The following is a 19,352-nucleotide window of genomic DNA, read 5'->3' as shown; positions in this document are numbered from 1 at the left end:
GAAAGCCAGTCATTGATAATCTTTTAGGCATTACGTGAAATCCAGTTATTGGACCAAAAGTTATTATTAAGTTATTCGTTTTTTCTTCTTCTTTTTTTGTGTGTTTTGCCCACTGTGCATTTTATTACGTTCATTTGAAGAAATTTAAAAATATATATAATGATTGGTGGCCAACATTTTTTTAAATAGACCAATTCTGATAAATTTTTATATAACAATGTAACTGAAAGAGGTATTGGAAATCTCGCAGAAAGGAAATATTTAATAGATATATCATAATAAACAGTTCAATCAATATTTTATTAGAAAATAGAAGACATAGTTGTCATTAATCAAGAATTAAGCAAAAATCCATCACTATTTTTATCACTCAACTTCAAAACTGTAGCTTTTCAGCGAATATAAAATACGTCTTCCAACCAAATGTCATCTTTTAAAGGGACTCAAAATAATGTCGTAATTTATTTCTCAAGGTCTAAATTTCCCCAGAACGTTTCTCATCGAAGTTCGAACGTTTACACAATAAGCGGTTTCTTGACTAGTTCTTTTTATGGAGCTGCTATATACAATGACTGACAAGTTTAAGCATTGTTTATGGTTATTCTTTTCGTCATTTTCTCACAAGACAATTTTTAGGAAAAATAAAATAGTGAATCGTATTTAGTTGCAAAAGTAAAAATGTCGACAAAATGCGTGATAGTAAGTAAGTAAAAGGGAATTTTCTTTTTAATAAACTTAAATGATTATTATATGATAAAAAAATTAAACATTAAAATGCATTAGTTAAGTTTGTGGGACAAAATTCTGCCATTTTCGTGCCTGTATATTTTGTGATTAGATACTTATATTGTCTTTCAACTCTAAAAAAAATTATAAACTTAGTGAATTGGAAAAATTATATGAATCAAAAATATGAATAAAAATATTTTACGTGTGGATTAGAGTATATTTCCTACCTTTAATGTATAAAACACTGGCATCCTATTGGATACCTGATATTTATTGCAAAGTATGAAATGTGAAAATTATTCTTCCCTTTGCCTAGGCGGTGTATATGTTACCGGCAAAGTTTGAAACGCCGGCATTGTATAGAATGGCTAAAACTAGCCGGCATTGTATAGAATGGCTAAAACTAGCCGGCATTGTATAGAATGGCTAAAACTAGCCGGCAATGTTCGAAACTATTTATATTTCACACATTTCCTAGGCATTCCTTAGAATGCCAAATGAGAAACAGGCAAAATATAAGATCTTCTGTGGCCATGTAAGTAAAGGTGATGAAATGGATATTTTCTGCAATATTTGTTTCTAAACTGAATGTGAAGAAAGACATAAATTATGTTTTGTACAACTTTCATTTTTCTTTACGCATTTTGAATAAATTTTTTTCAATGGCACTCTCATTATTTTTTCGGAATAACATTTTTATTTTTGAGAAATGAACATTATTTACATAATAACCCCATCAGTATGTTTTTTTCATACTTTGCATAAATAGCATTTGTCATTCTATAGAATGCCTAGGTATTTTACTCAATGCCTAGGGAAAGTATGTAATACTTCTGACATTTCATGCTTTGCCTAAAAACATCCGGCATTATATACCATGCCTAGGCATTCTATACATTGCAGGCGTTTCATACTTTGTCGGTAACATATACAATATATCGGCAATTTATAGAAGAACAAATGCGTACCTGCTAACTTTGACTTTATCCGAGGGTATTTTTTCTCCAATTGGTATGGACGTAACAATTAAGTTGCAATTCTAAGCAAAAATATTTTATTTTTTATTTTTCCAGAGCATGCACACCATTGTATCAAAGCCATGCGTTTCTCTACATTGTTAATTTATTTACATGTAGCGGTGGTGTGAATCATTTTAAATTAAATTAATAAATCCGAGAATTAAATCGAAATTTTTTTTTTCTGCCGCTTTAAATATTAAAATAAAATCTTATTCAAATTTTGTAAAAGTTGATAACTGAGCAAATGCCTTTTATTCTGATTAATGCAAAGTATAAAATAAAGGCATTATATTGATGACGAATGCTTTTGCAGTTAAGTAGGAATAAAAGGTCATTATAAGACTATTACTAAAAGACGTTCATTACTAAAAAATTGAAACGTTATTGTTCAAAAATGATAAAAGCTTGATGGCAAGGAGGCCTATTATAAGTGTCACTGGCAATGTATAAAAGTTCGGCATTCTATATATAATACATAGATATCTTTTTAAAAAGTTTGTTGTATTTCATATTTTATCTATATGTCATTCTACTGAATGCCTAGGTCATGTGAGAATGTTTGTCAATCATTTTACAATATCCTTAAAATGTAAGTGACAGATAATATATTACAAAACTGTTATCAGATCCTCATATTAAAACGTAGAGCAAGTAAAATGGCATATTACAGTTCATGTTTAAATGAAAAAAAAGAGTTAATTGGTTGAGATTTCCCTGTACTAAATGAAAAACCAAATAGAATGTATAATAAGTGTAAAATAGTAGATTAAAAAAAAGCATATAACAAATGAGATAAGTAAAAAATAATAATGAATATTATAAATACTAAGAGAAGATAAATTCTTTTTAGTAACATTCTTCTGAAAACGTAGAATGTATTTGGGACTTCTAACTTGGTGGCAAATTTAAAATTATCCATCAGTATTACTATTAATGAGGCTAGTAATTACCCCGATAAATACAAAATACCCAAATAAAACTTTTTTAGTTGTTTCTAATGACATTTGGACGAGGCCAGTCGTTGGCTTTTTGTGAATTAAGTCAGGAGGATGCGCCTTCCGTCTGACAACAGAACACAGCTTTGGTGAAAGTACGACTTAGCTCAGAACCCACACATCAATGGCAGCACCAATCAATCGTGAGGCCACTTCTCCAAATAAGACATAAGTCTGAAGGGGAAGAAAATTTTCTCCTGATCCCTGTACTCATGGCACTGCTCCGCAATCGACCACAAGACTTTCGATTTTTCAGGTTTTACAAGCACGTAAATCGCATTTACTAGGTGCGTCTTAGCGTAGTGGAGAATAGAATCCCGGTCCCTCCTGACCGAAGCCCGATTCTCTCACCACCACGGACTTAACTTCTTTTTGTTTCTCCTTTTATCTGATGTATCCCCTCTGCAAAGGATCAAAATTGCGATGGCATGTCTTCAGATCATTCTCAGGGATATTTCCCAGAACGTCGCCAGTAGCCCATTGTGCAGTTCTAGTACGACGTAAATAAAATATCTACGTACCTACCTATCTTTAGTCTAATGAGGAATACTTGGCTTAAATGTAGGATTTCGATCTTTGTGATAGCACAACTTTCAACTAGGATAATTACCCCAATAATTAGGATAACTACCCCAGTATGACTACCCTAGGATAATTACACCAATAATATCGAGATGTTGGTATTTTGTTCTTATTCTTTGTTCTAAAGAACACAGGACCAAGGGACATCACATTTGATAAAAAACACATAAAATATTAGAAAGAACTAATTTTTTAAAAAAATATTTTAAGACCTGGAGTAAAATATGATATTTTTTAAGAACCTAAAACTACCGGTTCTCAAATTATTCCTCCAAAAATGTTTACTTTAAATTAGCAAAAGGAAAAATATATTTTTTCTGTCTTAGAGGTCACTGGTTTAAAACGCATATAATTCTGAGATTTTTTTTCTTTCTAAAACCTTTTCATTATTGAGTTATGATGATAATTAATTTTTATTTATAGTTGTTGTGTGTGCAGCTACAGTACTTGTACTGATATACTTCGGAATGAGCGTGCTGCCTGAGATAGAAAATCAAAAAAATCCCCATTTCTACAAGGCTGCTGTTGTGGAAGTGGTGCCTTTCACAGACCCATCAATGTCCATCTTCGATGTCATTTTAGAAAACTTGAACACTTATCAGCTGGCAGCAGACCAAGCAAGTTTTCACGTAAGCCAATAAATCGTTGAGTTAAGGATAAGACATTAAATCGTTGTGTCAAGGATAAGCTATTAAATCGCTGTTTTAAGGATAAGCCATTAAATCATTAAGTTAAGGATAAGCCATAAAATCGCTGAGGTAAGGATAAGCCATTAAATCGTTGAGTTAAGGATAAGCCATTAAATCATTAAGTTAAGGATAAGCCATTAAATTGTTGAGTTAAGGATAAGCATTAAATTGTTGAGTAAAGGATAAGCCATTGAATCATTGCGTTAAGGAGCTGTCTGTGTACGGGCAAATACGCGAAAATCGGTTCTGACAGCGGAGGCATCAAAATACTACTACTACTAATAATAATAACTACCGTTTTTGACGATCAACGTGTCTACCTTTTAAAATTATCTTGTAAAACCTATAAACTTTAATGCTAACCAACAGCTACATTTAAATATTTTAATTCGTCAACCTCTCCTTCAATCTTAGCACCTTAATTAGTTTTAAACTATGTATTAACCAAATTTTTCACATTGTATTAACAAAATTATTCTAAATAAATACTGAGCTAACTATACAACACAACTTAAATTATTACTGAAGAAAACGCCCTCAAAAAATGAATCTAAAAAATTACTTAACACATAACTAATTTTTAGCACTACATATATTATTATTTAAGACAACCCGACAAAATAAAAAATAATCCTAGTGTTGCCAAGAGATTGAGAAATACTCGAGGCTAAGGCTCCTATTCTATCAAATTCAGTCTAATTCAGGGGCTCTACTCGAGGCTATTAGATAAATAGTTTATGTACAGATACAACAATAAAACCTTGAATTTTTGAATATTTTTCTCAGTTTAACATTTTTATTTTTATAATTACATAAGAAATGATATTTTTTTTTTTACATAAAACTGAACCAGCTTACGTATTGAAAGTGTAAAATATTTAACATAAAAATATTAATATAATATATAATTTAATCTAAAAATAGTTTTAAATTTTACTCAGAAGCAATCGGGGCCTCAATTTTGCCCATACCTCGTTATTAGTTTAAAGCTTGATGCTTTTAGATAATTAATAAGGGATATCTTTTAGATAATTAAATTGTACAATAGGTATGATTGTTAATGCTTATACATAATGAATTGCAAAACATACCTTATTCTGATTTTAGCCAAAATTATGCAGACCATGAGGAAGTCACTTTATTTCGTTTAATCGCTACAGTTGAACAGAAGGTTCACGTTAGAGATCAACGACATTTCTCCTCGTAGTTTTGAAACCAACTCAGAAAACAACCGAACTTAGTAAAGTATAAATCGGAACACACTCTCTTTCCACAATGAACATTTTTAATGAAATGAATCCGAATTCTCACCACCATGAAGAGAAAAACTTTGAAACCCTTTCACAATCACGTTAATGATTACATAAAACAAAAATTCACATAACTACTTTCACAAACTAATTAAGAATTTACTAAAGAAATTCATTTGTCACATTGAAACTGCAAAGGGATTAAACTGTCACATTTACTTCCCAAAGTTAATGAAGATATTTGCTTGTCACATAATAAAGGAATTTTCTTGTCACAGACATTAAAATTACAAGACATTCAAGGTGACGAGTTGATTTGTAGAACTACTTTATCAGAGACCTATGCAATCGATGAAATCTATGATTAATTATTTACTTTTTAACTGCAGTAAAGCGTTTCCTTATAAAGCTTAAATAATATTATTAATTTCAGTACTACACAATCTAGTAATAAATCGTCAGTATACTACTAAAGTCTATTTAAAACATTTTCGTAGTCATATCTATTTGGTAACTCTTTTTTTCGCTGTAGTATTCCGATGTTTAGTTTACGAAAAATATATAATATTTTATATTTAGTCTATTTAATCCTTTTAATGCTTTAAACAAAAGCAAATCAAATGTATCTCTTAGTATAGAATTTTATTAAAACTTATTACATATACCGAAATTATTACCTATACATCAGCGGAATTTCTTTTTCAAATATTCAAGGTGCTTCGATACTCGACCAGTCATAAAATTTGTAGATGTCAATAAAATCGAAAATCTAAGTTCTAAATCATTCTCTTGAGAAATATGGCTTTAGACAATTGTAAGAAAGCAATTTTTTATATGTTCTTTTCATATTCTCATAAATGTCTCGTGACGCTAAATTTCAATTTTTCTTTCTGACGTATAAAAATGATAAGCTTCAGAAATAATTGAAAAAAAAAGAACGAAACAACTAAGAAAAATCTTTCAATTTTTCTTATGACATAGGTCATTGAGTACGAAACTGAACTATACATTTAGTCCTAAGCTATAGCATCTAATAAAAAAAAAATGCAGTATGTAGACGTTTCCAATAACCTTCATTTTGAAAAAAGTGGAGACTTATTGGGGATAATCCAAAAATATTCACAGGATTTGAATTTTGCGTCAATAAAATATTGCCAATGAAAAAAAAAATAAATAAAAAAATTAAAAAAAAATGGCAACCCGCTGTTAAAAAATTAGCGCTACTCGATGTGGCTTTGTTTGCTCGTATTATTTAAAACTTGTTGAGTAATTTTTTATAGTGAGATTTCGACTTTGGGAGTTCAAAATAGGCCGCCCAGATCATGCATTTAGCATCATAGAACCTCTTTATTTGCAAAAAGTCTTTACGCTTATTTTAAAAAGCTCATACAGAAATAAAGTTGGGTATACTTTGATCTGTGCTTGATTAAAGCAAATAAAAAAAATAAAGCACATTAAAAGATACAGAAATGTACACACTGTAATTTCGATTCTACAAACAAGAACCTACCTCAGTGTCTAAACATAAAATGACAATAGAAAAATAACGGGACAAACAGGTTGCAATAAGAAAAAAAAAGTTGTTTAACTAGTGAGGGAAGAGGAACAAGATAATACACGTAGGGAGATTTAAGTAAGAATTTATTCAAAATCTTAGCTATTTGGAGACTGATATTCGGATAATAAGGTAAAACAAGCAAGGTAAGTGAAAGTTCGAGTTAAAAAAGTTTGTTATATTCCGTGCCGTGAGAGTCTCTTGAAACTTGTTTTTTTATCTTTGTACCTTTATTTGTACCTTTATTTTTGGTGGCTGGGTGTCGCAGTTGGTTTGTCGTCGGTCTGAGCCCAAGTCTACGGGTTCGATCCCCGGCCCAGACACCGGATTTTCGGGAAGCAGAAAATCCTCAGAGACCATGTCGTATGATTATGCGGCATGTAAAAGATCCCTGGAGTGCCTTATTGGCTCTTGGCATTTCCGGCAAAATTAAATTCCTAGTGCACTTTAGCATCCAAATAGAGTCTCGATGTTGCCATCCAGTGTGGTAGAAACTAGATGTCCAAATTAACATGATCAACGGTATCTCACCCATCGTGGTGGTCCTGAAAGAGTGGATACCACCTCTGGAGAACGTACTAGGTCTGCTCATCGGCAAGTCCGATTGTGCAGCTCATTGGAAATAAAAACAAAACCTTCATTTGTACGTTATTTATGATGTATTGCTTTATTTAAGCTTGCACCTATCCTCGCTTTGAGGAAAGAAATAGAACGCTACATCAATGAAATTCAACCATGTTTATGCATAATGGTCATTGAAAATTTTGGCAAAAGAGTGCGTTCAGGCCAATAAAACTGCACAAGCGATTCCCTATATAACTTTATAGTTAAAGGATGGATAAAAAAAAATCTAATTTTTCAACAAAAAAAAAATCTAAGTATTGTTTAAATTTACTTCTTGCATGAATTTTGGCCCACGCTCGAATCATTAAAAAGTTTTATTATTTAATTTAATACAGTTTTAAAAAGACAGTTTTAGGAATATTTGCGTAGTTTAAGTAAATATAATTATATTATAATACAAAAATATAATAAAATAAAGGCAATATTTTGATCTTTATTACTAGAAATAGTTACTACTGGAAAAGATACTAGAAACAGTAATTATCACAGACCTTATCACTCCTTATCACGGGGAAAAGAATTCTAGACTACCATAACTTGCCATTGTAATCTTTCATAATTATTATCTAATATTGCTATCATTGTTTCTTCGTTTATTTTCTGAGTTACATATTTATTTACAGAGTATCGTCATTTTAAATAATCATACGCATATAAATCCATTTAGGATTATTGCTGTTTGTAATAAACGCTAGTATAAACACAAAAGCTTAATTTTTCATGAAAATAATTCAGATTTATAAAATAAAAAAAGAATAATACTGAAATGCATGGTAACCTTATTTTTATTAAGACAAAAAATGGTAGAAAGAAATGAAGCCATGGATGTGCATTTTAGAATTTATATCAAGAAGTTGATTTTTTTTTCAGGTGTAGAATTTCGATTGAAATTTTAATAATTAAATTGTATCTAAATAGTAATGTAAATTTTTTATGATACACATACTTTCTAAAAAGAAATAACTAACTATCATTCTACAATATGTTTGATGAAAAAGCTGTAAGTTAAACTCAACTTCCTTATTAAATTCTTTTGAGTTTCATTTATCACCTCACGTGTACAACAGTGCCTAATTTGATTGGTCCTTGTAAAGGTTTGCAACCTTTATAACAACAACATATGCTAATTAGAAAAAGTTAATAAAATCTGTTTAATTTAATTAACAAATTAATGAATAAAATAGTTATTTTTCAATGAAAATTTAAAATGATTTCGAAAACAATTTTAAACTTGCATTTTAACTTAAATTAGTTCTAATTCCGAAAATATTTATTTCAAAATGTTCTTATACATGTTTTTTTAAATTTCTGTTCTTATTCTCCCTTTCCCTAAAAATATTTGACCATATTTGAATCCAGGAACATTATTTGCTTTTGTCTAGAACAAACCATATTTAGTTCTATCTAACAACATACAAAAGTTATTAAAAATCACCAACGTTTTTTGTTTCAAAAATTTATTTTTTGATTTAAATTTGAAGTATTGTGTTGTTTAACTGCTATTCAAAATATTTATAATGAATTCTTTCAGGCTGTTGACATTATCGTTTTCCCAGAAGGTATGCTTTTTACCGCCATCAATGATTTCAGCACAAATCGCACAGTTTTGATTGACACAATCGCTAATGATATACCAAATCCTGCTAATGGCGATTTCAACCCATGCGACCAAGAAGAAGATTTTAAAGATCATTTTCTGCTTAGAATTCTGAGCTGTATGGCGAAATCTAATGAATTTTATGTAGTGGCCAACATGGTGGACTACAAACTATGCCGAAATAACGATGATACATCCGATAAAAATGCCACTACAAACTGCTCCGATAAAAGCGAATGTCCAGAGGATGGTTTTTATCTTTATAATACCAATGTTGTGTTTAACAGGGAAGGAAAGCTTGTTGCAAGATATTACAAGAAGCATCTTTACAACGAACCAGCCATGAATCCTACAAAATGTTATCAAAATGGCAACTTTGAAACAGATTTCGGAAATTTCACAACATTTATTTCTTTTGATATATTATTTAAAGGAGCCATTGAAGCCGTACAGCAAAAGTACGTTGACAATTTAGCACTTTCTACAAACTGGCATGATCAAACGCCATTTTTTCTATTTGCACATGTTTTAGGGCAGTCTTATTCTCTTTTTAATCAAATTAATACTCTCGGAGCCAACGCTCATGTACCTGGAAAAGGTTCGCTAGGAAGTGGTATATTTTCGGTCATTAATGGAACTTTAATGGCGACTCATCAACCTGATGCCCAAACTAAACTCCTAATATCGAATGTTCCAAAGTTTCCAAAAAACTACACTGCTACATCTCACGATTTGATGCGGAAACGATACCATTTAGTGAACAATACTTTTGTTGCCGCACCGTTGTTGGATGAAATAAAGCTGCACGATCTATGTGAGGAGAAATACGTTGGACCCGTTAATAATACATATGAAGACTATCGTTGCCAATCTCCCAATCTTGCAGACTTCAAATTTAAGAAGCTTTTGAAGGTAAACGATACAATTGATCTTTGTAGCAATTTATTTTGTTGCTCTTTAGTTTACAAGGCATTTTCTATGAATGAAGATTACTTTTTAGCTGTTGAAGCTTTAAATGTCACAATTTATAATATGAGTCATTTTTATAGTGAATCATGCTTTCTTGCTCGTTGTAAATTGAAAAGCAATAATACCTGTTCTAGTTTGTTTTTAAACTCTGAAACAATATTCGAAGAAGTCACATTAAAAGGGAACTTTACTCAAAAGTTTATCTTTCCAACTTCAGTAGACAGCAGTGTAAGACTTACAAGAAAAGAGAAATGGTCATTTGATGGCAAACATCAAATAGTTTACAAGAATCCAACAGGTAATTCCTCGCTTTTGTTTCTTGGTTTAGAGGGTAGGGATTACCCAGATCCTTAATCTCATACTAAGTGTGGTAGGCGTAACAATCAGCATATATTTCACAACTTATATATATCTGTGACACGGAGCCAGTAGATCCCTTCTGAATTGTTTGAACTGTTGCCGTTCGTAAAGAGATGAAAAAGTTAAATTTGTTTAAATCTCAGAGTTGAAGATATTTTTCTCTTCTCTCTTTTTATGAAAACAAATAACTTAGAGTTACTTATAATATTTTAATAACAATATTTTTAATCGAAATATGATACACCAAAGCACTGATTGTATTTTTTACATTAACTTTTCATTGAAATAAGCATTCACGTGAAATATGAATTATCAAATTAAGAATATGGTTAGTGTAAGTTAAGATATTTGTTAATTTTTTAATATACACATTTATAGTGTTTTTCTTACATATTTATTTGAAATATTATGAAACAATATTTATGCTAAATAAACAATTTACGACGCCATGTAGAAACTATGAACTGAATAGTTCGTAAAGTAAGTCAAGAGAATGTTAACAGCTTAAAAGTGGAAGAGAATCGGAACAATACCACTGGCTCTCTTCTATAGAATTCATAGAATGTTTTCAGAATTCATGTAACCGAGAAACTTGTCAAATCGCAGAGTATGGATTTATCTGTTGCTATGGAAACAAGAAAAGCGCTTATCAAAAAGAAGAACTTTTGAAACTTCTTTCACCGTCCAGAATCAAAACATGTTCAGAATGTTTATCCCAAAATCCGAATTAAAAAAGTTAAACCAAACTTCGTAACCATATTCTCCGACAGTGCTTCAAATCAGTGTGGTTTCCGAAAGATGTTCCGTGAAACCTTAAGGTTCAAAGGAATATCCTTTGGTCATAGGAGTTTTGAGAACTTTAGGATAGCAATGACTTTTGAAAACTTTTATTATATATATGTTTAATCAATAATCCATTAATTATTTAGTATTTTGGTTGTATGCCAAAGAAAAAAAAATTTAAAAGTAAAAAAAAAAAATTTTTTTTTCTAGTGACAATATATTAAATAAATAATGAAAAAAATATGCATATTAATATTTCCTATCGAAATTTTTTAATCCGAATAAAATAATTAAATTAACAATAGAGAAATATGTTTCTCCGGTGCCAATTCATATTACTGATATTGATAAAACGATGAAATTTCATTTAAAAACTCTTTCTGTTAAATGTTTTCAAAATTAGTAGCCTTTCTTGGTTTCACATGTTCGCAATTTATAGTAAACTTATTTATTACGTCTGAGCTCTGCTAAAACTATATCAATAATTATTTGTTTATTTTCGCACTCATTTGCCAATAAACAAGTATTTTTTTTAAGGATAAATTGCTATTTAAAGGTTCATTATAATGTAAGGCATTTCGTTTTCAAGTTTATAAATTAGTAAATATTTTTTTGTTCAACATCGTTGCAACGGAAAATGAAATTATAAAAAACTGGAACAAATAAACATTGGAATAGAAATTATGAAATATTAATTTATTTTTCATTTATTATAAGACCTTAAAAAATAGAAAATTATTACTATAATTTTTTACCTTTAAAATGATTCAGGTAAAAAGTTTAAGAAATGTAGTATCTGTAACAATGTATCTTTTATAATATCATAGTACAAATACTAAGCATTGAATTATGTACATATTTATCATATTTTGTTTGTTTTGTTGCATTGTTTAATGGAAACAAAATTAAATAATTTCCCTTCCAAGTTTTCCTGATTCGTTTTTCTTTCTCTTCATTGACATTTATTTATTTATTCTTTCTGTTTTTAGTTAATGAACAACACGCACATATATTGCATTAGGTAAAAGGAGTTAAAAACATTATGTTACCTTATAATTTGCATCCATTTTGATTCTTCAGCCAATGAATTTTTAATTTAGAATTTTTTAAAATTTTGAGAATTTTAGGTATAAGAAACTACGAGGTGAAAATTTTATAATTAATTACTATGGGGGCTATAACCCGCCTGGCCCGCCGCGTGTGTTGATTTTCAATCCAGTGACCTTTAACGATCCGTTCTCATGTTTGGCACTTTCTTAAATAAATTAATAAAACAAAAACTTGATTCTTTCTTTTATTTCAGGTAACAAATTAAATTTTTTTTTATAAAAGTGAGTATTATAAGGTACTAACTACATCCAAGAGGAAAATCTCCAAAAAGAGAGCTTGTCGTTAAAGGCTGCCGGATTGTAAATTAGCTCCCTGTTCATGCACTTACAGTGTAAAAATTTTTGTATGTGTCTGAATACCAAAAATGAAGGTAACTACTTGAAACCAAATTGGTGCTCCACTACACCAAGTACCAAGGATAGTTCCGGGTGTAGTGAGACACCTAGGATGTTCTTTTACGTTACTTGTTGTAAAATAACCGCTACCATGTTTGTTAATTAGTAACACTAAAATTTATAATTACAGTAAGATATTATACGCATAAGAATCAGTTACAGTAAGATATTATACGCACAGCAACACTAAAATTTATAATTGCAGTAAGATATTATACGCATAGTAACACTAAAATTTGTAATTACTGTAAGGTATTATACGCATAGTAACACTAAAATTTATAATTACAGTAAGATATTATACACATAGTAACGCTAAAATTTATAACTACAGTAAGGTATTATACGCATAATAACACTAAAATTTATAATTATAGTAAGATATTATACGCATCATAACACTAAAATTTATAATTACAGTAAGATATTATACACATAGTAACACTAAATTTATAATCACAGTAAGGTATTATTCTCATAGTAACACTAAAATTTATAATTACAGTAAGATATTATACGCATAGTAACACTAAAATATATATTTACAGTAAGATATTATACGCATAGTAACACTAAAACTTATAATTACAGTAAGATATTATACGCATAAGAATCAGTTACAGTAAGATATTATATGTATAAGGATCAGTTGTAATAAGATATTATAACTGATGCTTATGTGTCAGTCAGAAGACAGACGCATAAGAAGACTATAACTGATTCTAATGCGTCATTCTTACGTATTAGTTATCATAAGTTATTTTTTTAATACAATGTAAAGCAAGAATCATAAATTTAGCATGCATGAATAAAATATTTCTTAAAATAAAAATAGTTTGTTAACCAAAAATGCATGCACCGCAGAGAAAATATTAATATTAATTCGAACTAGGCTTAACAAAACCGAAGCAAATAGAAATTAAGTGTTATAAAATTATTTAAAACAGTTCATTATTTAATACAATACATTAAAATACAGTTTATAATTTAATACAGTTCATCATTTAGTACAATACTTTAAAAATTAAAATATAAATATCCTTATTACACGACTAAAACATGCATATTTTAATGGCGAACTTTTCATTCAGATATTTTATAGCGGCGTGAAAGAAAAGAAACCAACTCATGTCAACTTTCACTGTAAACAAGCAGTCATATGATATCTAAAGTACGCCAAAGTTGGTGTTATGTCAGTTTTTTTACAGAAAAGGAGTTTATTTTTTAGAGCAAATTGCATAAATGATGCATTTCAGGAGCAAAGTTTACGATACTAATTTGAATAGTGATACAAAAAAAAAAAAAATTTTTAAGTTCCGAATTGCAAGTGTTTCCAAAAAAAATTAAGTGTCCTTTGCTTCACTTTAACAATCTTTCTTTCTTTTTTGCAATAAACATGCTTATATTTTACTTCTAATGTATTAAGAATTTACATTTTGGGGAAATAAAAATTTTGTGTCTATTTTATGAGTCGAGATTAGGATATTTATTCACAAACATATATCCTTATTCTTGACTGTTAATTTCAAATTCTAATTAGATGTCCAACTCCATTATCTCAGAAGCTAAAAGCAAAGTACAATTTTAAAATTTGATACGCTTAAAGAAACTCTTTTTCACATTTTAAGAAGGTAAATGGTTCTAATCTCATTTTTGACAAAAATGAATAATTAAATAACTAAACAAATAAAATGAAAAAATCTCCTATCCGCTAAACATTTTTTAAAATTTTTTCAAGCAACTTTTGTTCTACTACTTATTAAGACACTTAAAATAAATAAATAAATGAAATAAAACGCTTTGATAGAAATATTCTTTTTCAAATTTACACTTCAGGGAAAATCATTTTTTGAATGTCCATTTTATATTAAAAAAAATAATAATATTTGTTTTTACGGAAACATTTTCATTTTTCATATAGAAAGGCACAAATAGGAATTATTTGTCTCAAAAAATTAAAAGTTCAACAATATTTTCAGGAAATTTTTAATTATCCATTGCCTCACTATATATATGAGAACTTTTACTTCTTTTTCTGCTTTTTATACAAGAAACACGCTTTTTTACTGTTAGTTTCATAAAAATCTGTACTTCAGAAATAAAAAGTTAAGCGCAATTTTTCTCAAAAAAACTAAAATTTCCGGGATGCAAATATACTTGATATTTTTTTTCTTTCCAATATTCGACATTATTAAGAAGTATTAGGACAATTTTCAAAAATTTTTTAAAATGGTTTTTATCAAATTTGATATAAAATCATAACTGTTCAAGAATTTTATTATCTTTACAGATGGCAGCACTATAGCATTTTTAAATTTAAATATTTTTCACTTTAATTAAAAACTTACTGGTACATATTCTAAAAAGAAATTCTATAGAACATCATGTTTCAATAGCTTACTTAAATGTTTAGTTATATTTCGAATGAAATTTTATTATACACTGGTTTGTAAAAAGTGTGGAAATTTTAGTTTTGTATTTTTCGTAATTTAATTAACTTTGTTTAATTTCATAAAGTTTTTTTTTTAACTAACCACTCGAAATTGAGAATTTGTTAATTTAAAAGAAACTTTTATATGAAATATACTAAATGAAATTAAAATTTAACTTCTAATACTAAAGTATTTAACAAAACGCTTTTCTGTTGTTTTACCTATTTTAGGCCAGGCATAGAACTTATATTAAATGTGGTATTATTTTTTTTTTGAAATATGCGTAAATTACATTTATTACGACACAAAAGAAGTTTCGTACATGAAAAATAATATTTTATTTAAGAAAAAAAAAAGGGTGCGTATCATCAACGGTAAATCAATGTAAAACCATTTAGTTGTACACTAGTTTTTCTTATGACATTTGTTTTATTGCTATTTTATTTACGGAACTTGCAACTTTAAACTGCCATAAAAACGTGTAATTAATATCAGGTGGAATAATTGTAGATTTTCAAAAAGCATTTTTTATAATACTTGTTTTATTTTCATTTTATTTACGGAATTTAAATTTTCAATTTATCATAAAAACACGCAATTAATCTCAGATGGAATAATTATACATTTTCAAAAAAGTTTTTATGACATTTGTTTCATTTATTTTTTATTTACGGAACTTGCAACATCAATCTATCATAAAACAATGTAATTAATCTCAGAAGGATTGATTATACATTTTCAAAAAATTGAATTTTTCAATAACTATTTCATGATAAATCGCAGACGAAAATTTCCCATAAGAAAGAGTTAACTTCAATTTAATTATTAATATTTTATAGAAGTCTTCAGAACCGTTAAAAATAGAAAAAATAAAATAAAATTAGTGAAAATATGTCTCAGCATTAATAAAAAAATATTTATTGAAATGATGGGTTTACACACCTTTAGCCAGAAAATTAAAATTAGTGAAAAATATACGTCAAATTGTTAATAAAAAAATATTTATTGAAATGGTGGATTTGCGCACCTAACCGAAAATGGATTAAAGTAATATAGTTTTTAAAGAGCTATGTATTTAAAAAGCTAAACAATAAGTTTCTGAGGTTGTTAGTAGAATTGAAACTAGAGTATGTCACTTATTTTGAACTTTATTCATGTCTTTTTTTCAATGCAATTTTCTTCGGCCTTTTTATATAATTTTGTTATTCGCCAGATGGCAGCACTATTTTATATAATAATTTCAAGAGACTGCTGCATTGCAAAATGCATAAAATGAATTTAAAATGCAAGCAATGCATGGATATTCTGACAACATAAAAATTTACTATTTAGAAAATAATTTTTGAAAATTGATTGTACTAGTATCTTTATATAATTTATTCAAATAAAAAAGATTAAAATACTCATTGCATTGTAAATAAAGATAATAATAATCAATGGAAATTTTCGTAGAAATTGCCTATTTTTGCACAATAAATTACCTTAATGAGTACGATTTATTTATCTCCTTATTTTAAAATAATGATTACCATGTGAAATATGAAGAAGCGGAAAAAAATTCCTTACGTTAGATCTGTAAAATTTTTACTCTTCTTTTTTTTCTTTTTCTGCTATTCTAAATTGCTATCAATTTCGTCAAGAAAATCAATCACAAATACAACTAGGTATACGAACTAAAATGACTTTTGAAAAAGATTAAGATCTAGTCAATTTTGGCGACTTCAGCTAGACTTCATTTCTGTTATTATCAGTATATTTCCTTATATTAAACTAATTCATGTATCTGATGGTGTTTGACTTCTAATGACATGCGTACAATTATATAGACACCAGCTTTGATAATTAAACGGTTAGAGCCGAGATAGTTCAGGGGATAAAACTTTGCCTTTCAAAGAGGTAAACCGGGCTCGAATTCAAGCGATGGTCGGTCGATACGAATTCCGCTTCTGGCTTGCACCGACCCCAGTGCTGACGTGAAATATCTTCAGTGGTAGATGGATCATTGGTTAGAGTCCCTTTGCCGTCAGGCTAACCGTGTGAGGTTCTCGTGGTCTTTCTCCCCTTGTAAAGCAAATGCGGGTTTGTTCAATCAAAAAGTCCTCCAAGCAGGCAAATTTCTCCCATTCCTTGATCCAGGAATTCCCTTGTCTTCTGGATTGGGTTCAAAATTACATAGTTACGTAGTTAAACATTAGTAGTTGTAAACCCAAAAATTGGGTCGGCTGTTCAACGACGGTTATAAAATATAAAACTAAACGGTTAGTAAAATGTAAAAGTAATAATTCAAACAAAACTTTTTTTCCTCTTTGTTGAAATAAGATTTTGAAGGTTTACGTAACCTAGAATTCAAATATTTTATCATAAAAAAAGTATGCAAAACCATATTTGTTTATAAGCAATGAAAGAAATGTAAATTAGGGCGTTATTGACGTCAGAATTAAAGTAAAGAACAAAGAAAAGTTTGCGATTGCTATTATTGACTCTTTGTATTTGAATCATGCATTCATGTGTTTTGTTTAACAACGAATAGAATATCGAGGTTGTAATTCATCCACGAACCGCCAAAGGTGAATAAGTCTACTTTATCCTTGTATCCTGCAAAACTCGCAGAATTAAAGCTGAAATAAAATACTTTTTTAAGCACTAATTAATATTACTTCTCCTTGATAAAATTGCATTTCTGATTTAAAGAGATTTAATTTTTTTCACCATTCGCCAAAAGTTAAATCGCGTACTTTAATACAGGGTATCATTGTTTCAAAAAGCGGTAATATCTTCCAACAGAAATTAAAATACTTTTGTTAAACACTGGTTCATGAATTCTCCTTGATGTAAATGTTATTCTGCTTGATAGACACTGAATTCTTTTTTCATAATGGTCCGGCAGAATTGTGTACTTTATTCCCGTACTACCTCTTTCCAAAAACGTAGTTATATCTTCAATCAAAATACTTTTGTTAGATACTGGTTCATGAATTCTCCTTGATGTAAATGTTATTCTGCTTGATAGACACTGAATTCTTTTTTCATAATGGTCTGGCAGAATTGTGTACTTTATTCCCGTACTACCTCTTTCCAAAAACGTAGTTATATCTTCAATCAAAATACTTTTGTTAGATACTGGTTCATGAATTCTCCTTGATGTAAATGTTATTCTGCTTGACAGACACTGAATTCTTTTCTCTTAATGGTCTGGCAGAATTGTGTACTTTATTTCCGTACTCCCTCTTTCCAAAAACGTAGTTATATCTTCAATCAAAATACTTTTGTTAGACACTGGTTCATGAATTCTCCTTGATGTAAATGTTATTCTGCTTGATAGACACTGAATTCTTTTTTCATAATGGTCCGGCAGAATTGTGTACTTTATTCCCGTACTACCTCTTTCCAAAAACGTAGTTATATCTTCAATCAAAATACTTTTGTTAGATACTGGTTCATGAATACTCCTTGATGTAAATGTTATTCTGCTTGACAGACACTGAATTCTTTTCTCTTAATGGTCTGGCAGAATTGTGTACTTTATTTCCGTACTCCCTCTTTCCAAAAACGTAGTTATATCTTCAATCAAAATACTTTTGTTAGACACTGGTTCATGAATTCTCCTCGATGTAAATGTTATTCTGCTTGATAGACACTGAATTCTTTTTTCATAATGGTCCGGCAGAATTGTGTACTTTATTCCCGTACTACCTCTTTCCAAAAACGTAGTTATATCTTCAATCAAAATACTTTTGTTAGATACTGGTTCATGAATTCTCCTTGATGTAAATGTTATTCTGCTTGACAGACACTGAATTCTTTTCTCTTAATGGTCTGGCAGAATTGTGTACTTTATTTCCGTACTCCCTCTTTCCAAAAACGTAGTTATATCTTCAATCAAAATACTTTTGTTAGACACTGGTTCATGAATTCTCCTTGATGTAAATGTTATTCTGCTTGATAGACACTGAATTCTTTTTTCATAATGGTCCGGCAGAATTGTGTACTTTATTCCCGTACTACCTCTTTCCAAAAACGTAGTTATATCTTCAATCAAAATACTTTTGTTAGATACTGGTTCATGAATTCTCCTTGATGTAAATGTTATTCTGCTTGACAGACACTGAATTCTTTTCTCTTAATGGTCTGGCAGAATTGTGTACTTTATTTCCGTACTCCCTCTTTCCAAAAACGTAGTTATATCTTCAATCAAAATACTTTTGTTAGACACTGGTTCATGAATTCTCCTCGATGTAAATGTTATTCTGCTTGATAGACACT

General features: G+C 29.3%; 1 protein-coding gene across 1 annotated transcript; it reads left to right on the top strand.

The window, feature by feature from the left end:
• Positions 1-545: 545 nt before the first annotated feature.
• On the top strand, positions 546-11,349 carry LOC107449055 (pantetheinase-like). Its single transcript, XM_087153578.1, has 3 exons — positions 546-703; positions 3,749-3,954; positions 8,975-11,349. The coding sequence occupies exons 1-3, from the start codon at positions 679-681 to the stop codon at positions 10,361-10,363; spliced, it is 1,620 nt and encodes a 539-aa protein (XP_087009704.1). The 5' UTR covers positions 546-678; the 3' UTR covers positions 10,364-11,349.
• The last annotated feature ends 8,003 nt before the right edge of the window (positions 11,350-19,352 follow it).

This window comes from Parasteatoda tepidariorum, chromosome 10 (genome assembly GCF_982258835.1).
Source record: "Parasteatoda tepidariorum strain Cologne lab strain chromosome 10, Ptep-v5.0, whole genome shotgun sequence".
Classification (NCBI taxonomy): domain Eukaryota; kingdom Metazoa; phylum Arthropoda; class Arachnida; order Araneae; family Theridiidae; genus Parasteatoda; species Parasteatoda tepidariorum.
This window is presented reverse-complemented; position numbering and strand designations above follow the sequence as displayed.

Coding starts and splice junctions, on each gene's coding strand:
- LOC107449055 (XM_087153578.1), top strand. CDS start 679: ATGTCGACAAAATGCGTGATAGTAA. Junction 704..3,748: donor GACAAAATGCGTGATAGTAA/GTAAGTAAAAGG, acceptor TTTTATTTATAG/TTGTTGTGTGTGCAGCTACA. Junction 3,955..8,974: donor CAGACCAAGCAAGTTTTCAC/GTAAGCCAATAA, acceptor GAATTCTTTCAG/GCTGTTGACATTATCGTTTT.